The following is an 8,087-nucleotide window of genomic DNA, read 5'->3' as shown; positions in this document are numbered from 1 at the left end:
ATATCTGGTGGCAATGCTAAGAGAGCCTGTCAGCAAGGGCAGCTACAGGAAACTCGCATCTGGTTTTGTAACTTGGGGCCGCGACCGTTTTATGGACGGGGCTGCGTTTGTGTGGAAGGATCACTATTGCTGGTATAGATCCTGACACGGGCGTGTGGTTGCACTCATAGCTCACTCACCAAATTCCGTTAAATAATGGATTTGCGTCTCGATTACACCCGTCTCTGGGCACAAGTATAGAGATAACTCCCGATTTGCAAATTAACGTGTTCAAAATTTACGTTTGCAGAAAGATAAGTGGTAGAAGAGCTGGAAATTCTCGTATAATTAAGTTTCCATCATTGGTGCAGCCGCTCAACCTTGGTCGAGATGCCCTTTGGTACTCAACACGGTTGAATTCGTTTCCTTATTGTTTCTTAGCAATTATCGTTTATTTACTGGTAAAACAGCCCCCGGCTGTATTTGTGTGTGTGTGTGTTATTTTCTACCGCTTCAACTGACAGATGATTTGCAGGGCTCATCGAAGGGCGGCAACATTCTTCTGGGTGGAATTTTCAGCGTGCACGCAAGCGTTGAGTATCAGGATATTTCCTTTGAAATGCAGCCAAAAGCCATTAAATGCAAGACGTGAGTTGAACCTTATCACCGGCAAAAGTATTTCAAGCTAAAGAACAGTGTTGTATCACATTGGCGCACTTGGCACGCTTCTGATAAGCGACACCACTTAATCGTGCCAACTGTTTTGTCAATGAGTATGTTTGTTTATGGAGTAATAGCTACTTTGCATGTATCAGTTTATTGCTGGTTTATTAGTACCTACTTAGTGACGTAAACATTCTACAGAAACGGCTACCTACTTGAAGGCAGTTTAACCCGGCCAGGTTAACACGATTCTCATAGAATCATAGAATTTACAGTGCAGGAGGAGGCCATTCGGCCCATCGAGTCTGCACCGGCCCTTCGAAAGAGCCCACACCTTCACCCTATCCCCGGAAACCCACCTGTAACATGAAGCAAAAACCACCTAGATGGAAATTGGAAATGTAAGTAATGCGGCAACCCCGCTGTTGAATTCTTAAGTTACTTCTCACTCGAAAACTCTGAATATTTTTCCGCGTTGACTTGCAATATTTAAGAGACTTCCGAAAGATCTAATTCTCAATGATTAAAACTGCATCTTCTCAATCAGCTGTCGGATATTGATTAAACCCAGTCGTCGTAAATTCTAAGAGCTACCGTTAATTCCATTAAAAAGTAAGTTAACAGCAGCAACCCAGATCGTGATTTGTTGAGATTTTACTCGGTTTTGTTTTGGTTGCCGTTACTTATGGATACAAATATAACACGCGAGTGGCATGGGGGAAGAACTAAACTGTCTCCGACTAAATGGGCCGATGTATTATTGAAGATTATAGAATATCCGAGACTTTTAAAACATTTGGCGCTGATCAATGCGGCGACTTGAAAAGTTTAACTTAATTTTCCAATCAGAGTCAGGCGGCATTGGATTTTGGTCCTGTTTTCATTTATTCCTGTTCACATTCAGCAAAACTATTGGACAAGTCCTTTTTAATTTTTCTCTGGTCAGCATGTGACTAGAGTGAATTTTGAAAGTTTGTACAGCGGGTATACTTTGGTCATACTGTGTTAAAGGTTAACGGGCAAGCAGTTTCAATAATCAATGTGCTTGTTTGACGGAACCAACACTGTACTGCCTTCTTCACAGCTTCCGGCACAGGCTCTTCCGTTTCGTAATGGCGATGGTTTTTGCTGTCGAGGAAATCAACAACGACCCGGAAGTGCTTCCAAATGTGACCCTGGGTTACCGGATATACGGGGTGGGATTCTCCACTCCCACGCCGAAGTGGCTGCGCCGTCGTGAACGCGGAACGGCCCCTGTCCCGACCGATTCAGGCCCTGACAATGGGCCAGTATGGGCCCGCGTCATCTACACGCACCAGGCCTTGTTGCCTGCGTAAAAGTGGCGCCGCATAGATGACACGGCCGGCGCCGCATAATGGGCGTCATCCTCGCATGCGTGGTTGCTGTCCTCTCTAAGTCTGCCCCGCAAGAAAATGGCGGACGGATCTTGCAGGGCCGCGGAAGGAAGGAGGTCCCACATTCCAGGTGAAGCCAGGTGCAGGATCCCCCCTCGCTGCCGCCCCCCCCCCCCCCCCCCAGCGTTCATGCACCACCCATGACTGCAGTGACCAGGTGTGGACGGCGCTGGGGGGAACCCGCCGTTTTGGCCGGGCCGCTCGGCCCATCCGGGCCTGAGAATAGCGGGGGTGCCGGAGAATCGCCATTTTGGGTGTCTCCGGCGATTCGCCAGCCTGCGGCCCGCGAAACTCGACCAGGCCGTTCCCGCCACTTGGGAGAATCGCGGGAGGGCATCGGACCGGCGTCCCCAGAAATTTTGGCGGCCCAGGCGATTCTCCCAACCGGCGTGGGAGTGGAGAATCGCGCCCCTGATATATTCCGGTACTTATTTTGATTTTGATGTAGAATAATCTGATCTGTTTTGCTTTGCTGCAGGTGAGCTACGTTTCTACCTGCGTCTGTCTCAGTAACAGAATCGAATATCCGTCGTTTTTCAGAACAATACCGAGTGATTACTTCCAGGTGAGGGCTTTGGCCCAACTCGTCACTCATTTTGGATGGACGTGGATCGGGACTATTAAAAGTGACGATGACTATGGGAATTTTGGAATGCAAACTTTCAGGAAATTCGTCCGCCGGTCAGGCGTTTGCATCGCTTTCTCGGAGTCCTTCCACAAAACATACTCTGAGGAAAAGTTGCTGAAAACTATAAACACCATAAGGACATCTTCCACACGGGTGGTTGTGGCATTTCTGTCTCAATCGGACATGGCCATTTTGCTCCGGGAAATAGCAGGACAAAACATCACCGGAGTGCAGTGGGTAGGGAGCGAAGCCTGGATCACAACTTCACCTCTCCCGCCGGGACAAAGCAGACAATTTGTTTCTGGCGCGATCGGGGTTGCAATTCGCAAAGTCAGTTCACCAGGGCTGAAAGAATTCCTGATGCAAGTTCACCCCGCTGTGTACCCGGGAAACCCATTTGTGAAGGAGTTTTGGGAGAGAACGTTCAACTGTACGCTGGACAAGATGGGAAACAGAACAACTGGAACTGAAACTGACTCGGTCACCCAGGCATGCACATCAAAAGAGAATCTGCAGACCGCGTATAATACATTTACAGATGTGACTGAGTACAGAGTTACTTACAACGTATATAAAGCCACTTATGCTATAGCTCATGCTCTCCATTATATGCTTTCCTGCGAACTTGGTAAAGGACCATTTTACAATAACAGCTGTGCAGGCATTTCAAACTTTCAACCATGGCAGGTAAATAAATGTTTCTGTTTGTTACGAGGAGATTCCACCTTTGATAAAACGACCTTTCTGAAAGTGAAATATTAATATGATTTTGATACTTTGAACATAAACTCTTTTGCATTTTTCAAATAATTTAGCAATAAAGACATCGATCCTTTAACTGCTCGCTTTCCAATTATAAAGCTACTGCATTACCTGAAAACCGTAAAATTCGTAACTAAGATTGGCGAAACGGTCTATTTTGATGAAAATGGCGACCCAGTCCCAACCTTTGACATTGTTTGACACCCTATGACACCAGCCGAATGCATTGGGTGGCACGAAGATTGTAACTGTTGGTTACTATGATGGATCTGCATTGCCGGGACAAGAGTTTGTTATAAGCGAAGGTGACATAATATGGAGTGGTTCTCAGGTCACGGTAAGGAAATTCCACTCATGGCAGTATGTGGGAGCATGCTGCTTATCCGGGTTTGTTTTTGGGTTGAGGAATAAGTCGAACTTGTAAAAGTCTTCAAACTCGTTAACGGAGCAAAGTTTTACACGTAGTTAAGAATTGCCAAACACGTTTTCTCCGGCAAATAAAGTTGTCATTTACGAACATTGGTCCAATTTGAGCTTCTCTGTTCTACCCTGTGTTTCCTGCAAACGCTGATACAATCAGTTAACACGGCGGCGACATCATGCCTGTTTTTAATCTCAAAAGCAAATGTCAGGCACCAATGTTTGAGACACAACAGCTAAAACCTATCTCAACTTTAAAATATCAACACAGGAACATAGCAATAAGGAGAGAAGTGGGCAATTCAGCCTTTCGGGCCTGACAATAAAATTGCTCTCTGTGCGTTTTGCGATAATCCATCCGATCCAGGTGGGCAGTGGCACTAATCAGATAACTCTTTCTCCGGTTATCGTGGGCCCAATGAAATCATAGAAAAATAAAACATCGAAAGCGCCCATTCGGCTCATGCTGAATGATCGATATTATTCCTCTCACTGCCCCCCCCCCCCCCCAGAACATTGTAATTGTTTCCCTTCCACGTATTTCTTTACTTCCCTTTTGAAACGTATTTTTTGATCCAGCTTCGTCGCAATTTCAGATAGTGAATTCACAAACCATCATAACTCGCTTTGTGAAATGCGTTCTTATCTTTCAGTTGGATCTTTGGCAAATCACTTTAATCTGCCCCTTTCTGATGCGGGATGGGGCATCGCGTTGTGCAGTCTTCAAAGCCCGTTTGAACAGCCCTATTTAATCGCCCCTTGACCTCCTGTTCACTGGGTAGAATAACTGGTTTCGCTATGTAATTGAAGTCCCATCATTCTAGTGAATCCTTCTGCATCATCTCGAATTGCTTAATATCCTTCCTAATGTGTGGGCCCGGAATAAGACATCATCTGAGGCATGAACAGTGATTTATAAATGTCACCCAAAACTTCCTCGCTTTTGTACCCTACCTCTATGCAGAAAGCCAAGCCAAGGAACCTACACGTCTGTTTCACAGCCTTCCTCACTTACCAACCCTTCAAAGTTGCGCTTGAACATGCCTCAGGATTCTCTTGTTTCGCAGTCATTTAAAACTTGCAACATGTCATTTATTTGGCCCTGATTATTACTTTCTGTGTCATTTTTCCGTTTGCATGATTTTCTGAGTCAATAATATCTATTAACCCAGAACACAAGGGAGTTTGAGCTTCGGGGGCTAGAGCGGCTGGAATCAAGAAAATGTCGAGCAACTGGTCCTCTTTCACTGACTCACGCTGGCCAGTGGTCTCCGCTCTGCACTTAGATCTTGACGTACAATAGATTGCTGGCAATTGCTGCTTGGGATCTCATTGGGGAACAACTATCAGAAGAAATAAGAGAAGGAACAACAAGGAGATGGCGCCCAAGGATGAATCAAGGAAAAGGGAGGAACACGGGATAATATGCATGCAGGATTCATTCCAACTCCCCCAAGGAATATCGAGTTTATGCCTTTTCAGACTGTGAATGCCAAGGGACTTGGGTGGCACAGTGGTTAGCATTGATGCCTCACAGCGTTAGGCACCCGGGTTCAATTCCAACCTTGGGTCACTGTATGTGTGGATACAGTCTGCGTGGGTTTCCTCCGGGTGCTCCGGTTTCCTTCCACAGTCCAAAGATGCGCAGGTTAGGTGGATTGGCAATGCTTAATTTCCCCTTAAGTGTCGAAAGGTTCAGGTGAGGTTATGGGGTTACAGGTAAGTGGCGGGGCACTGGGCTCTTTCAGAGGGTCGGTGCAGACTCGATGGACCGACTGGCTTCCTTCTGCATTGTAGAGATTTTATGACTTAAAGGAAAGTACATGATGGCTGTCTATTACATTTTTATTGTCTAAAACAAGGTTCCAAAAGCAGTTTGCTCCGACCCCTGTCCTAATGGAACAAGAAGGGCAACAAGAAAAGGTCAACCGATTTGTTGTTTTGACTGCATACGATGTGCGGATGGTGAAATAAGTAACATGACTGGTAAGAACAAATAGGAGTCTGCCTTTCACAAATAATTTAGCTGTAATCCGTCTGCCCAATATTATTGGATTTGTATCACCATTTTCCATTCCGATTGTGTTTGTCTTTAGATTCAACAGAATGCATTCGCTGTCCGTTGGAATACCGGTCTAATCGTCAACGAGATGAGTGCATACTGAAGGAAATTCATTTCCTGTCCTTTGAAGAAACCATGGGTATCATTTTGGTCACACTCGCATTGTTTGCGGCCTGCATTAGCACAGGCGTCTTCGTGACGTTCTACCTCCACAGACACACTCCTATTGTTAAGGCGAACAACTCAGAGTTGAGCTTTTTGCTTCTTCTCGCGTTGACCCTTTGCTTTTTGTGCTCAATTACATTCATTGGGGAACCTTCAAGCTGGTCCTGCGCATTACGCCATATAGCATTTGGTATTACCTTTCTTCTTTGTATTTCTTGCGTTCTGGGCAAAACAATCGTTGTGCTGATGGCATTCAACGCAACACTCCCGAACAGCAATCTCATGAAGTGGTTTGGACCCACACAACAGCGGTTAACTGTTTTAATTCTTGCACTTGTCCAAAGTTTAATATGTGCTGCCTGGTTAACTCTATCGCCACCCTACCCTGAGAAAAACAGCGACTACTTTCACGAGATAATAGTCTTCGAATGCAATGTCGGGTCCACAATAGGCTTTTACTGTGTATTAGGTTACATTGGATTTCTGTCTCGTGTGTGTTTCGTGGCTGCTTTTCTTGCTCGAAAACTGCCTGATAATTTCAATGAAGCGAAACACATAACTTTTAGCATGCTTATCTTTTGTGCCGTTTGGATAACTTTCATTCCAGCGTATGTAAGTTCTCCTGGGAAATACACTGTTGTGGCAGAAATATTTCCATTCTGTCATCTAGTTCTGGCTTGCTGATTTGAGTTTTTGCACCTAAATGTTATGTTATCCTTTTAAGACAAGAATTGAATACGAAGAGATGCTTGATGGGTTAAATTGATCAATCAACCATTGACTCAAATAGCACCGAGGCAGGCCAATCGCTTTGTGACCTCTCCTTGCAAAAACTCCCCATTTGACCCATGACCTTGCTCTGTCCCCATTGCCCTTCGCAACCTTTGACACTTCTTCACATGTAAAGTTAATAGGCTCATAATGCAATTGGGCCAGATGTCGCTTTCATGGGTACACGATTTCCAAGCTGAATCTCACTCTGCAGTGTAAAGAATAAAATTGAAGAATGTTTATAAACTAAAACAACTGGAAATAGATTTCAATATCATAAACAAGAGGATTCTGTGGCAATGCAATACTATGCCTGAGATCTAATGTTACGAATCAAATAAATGTAAAGACTGACAGCAATGAGATGTCGTTAAAATTTGGAATCTACCATAAAAGCAAAGATGGCACAGACAAAATAATAAACGAAATATAACAAAGATTCTCTGTGGCATCCCAAGTTCTTCTCTGCAGAGACGGTAGCATGTCCTAAATTCCATCCATCGCACTAGATTGTTCCACTTACCATCACGTTTTTGATGAACACCATTCTCTTCCGATTTCCTCCAACAAACACAATTTATAATTGCACAGCACCTTTAATGTAATCAGAATTCACAAGGTGCTTCACAAGAGCATTATAAAGCGAAGGCTTTGGGGATAAAGTGGTAGAGTGGGACTCGGTCGAATGCTCTGTTAGGGCATCAGCGCCGAAACGATGGGCCGAAAGGCCTGCTTTGCACTGTCAGAATTTTGTGATTAATTTCTTGATTAGGCACGGAGTTTCATAAATCGATATTGAGAGAAGTGCAGTTAAGGAACCTGTAAAACGGCGAAAGAGAGGAAGAGAGGTTAAGGACAGAAGTTCAGAGTGTAAGACCTCGGCAGCTGAAGACGCGGCGGGCAGTGGTGTAACAATTAAGTCGGGAATGGTCAGGAGGGCCGAATTACATGAGGACAGATCAACGTTCCGTCTAATTTCCTTTTGGTCTGAGTTGATGATTTGTTTAAGTGTTGCAGCACTGTTATTTATTTCTTCTGCACAGCCGCGCATATGTTGTCCCTTACAGGAGTCGAACTTTACATCAAGGAACATGGACACAGATATCTGGGACGATTAGGGGCATGTGTTGATCACAGGGTGAGTTACTGCTTTACCGGGAGGTTTACAGGTCAGCGAACACAAGGTGGACAGATGGATTGGACTTAGGGTTAGTAAGAACAC

General features: G+C 44.9%; 1 protein-coding gene across 1 annotated transcript; it reads left to right on the top strand.

Moving 5' to 3' along the window:
- The first annotated feature begins 1,754 nt into the window (after window positions 1–1,754).
- LOC140389472 (extracellular calcium-sensing receptor-like) lies at window positions 1,755–6,855 on the top strand. The gene is given in 7 exon segments (XM_072473602.1): window positions 1,755–1,838; window positions 2,536–3,372; window positions 3,547–3,642; window positions 3,689–3,784; window positions 5,730–5,853; window positions 5,964–6,746; window positions 6,749–6,855. Coding segments are annotated over 7 exon segments (2,127 nt in total).
- Window positions 6,856–8,087: the final 1,232 nt, after the last annotated feature.

The sequence above is a fragment of the Scyliorhinus torazame genome, chromosome 14 (assembly GCF_047496885.1).
Source record: "Scyliorhinus torazame isolate Kashiwa2021f chromosome 14, sScyTor2.1, whole genome shotgun sequence".
Taxonomy (NCBI): domain Eukaryota; kingdom Metazoa; phylum Chordata; class Chondrichthyes; order Carcharhiniformes; family Scyliorhinidae; genus Scyliorhinus; species Scyliorhinus torazame.
Note: the sequence above shows the minus strand (reverse complement) of the source record. Positions and strands in the feature narration are given on the sequence as shown.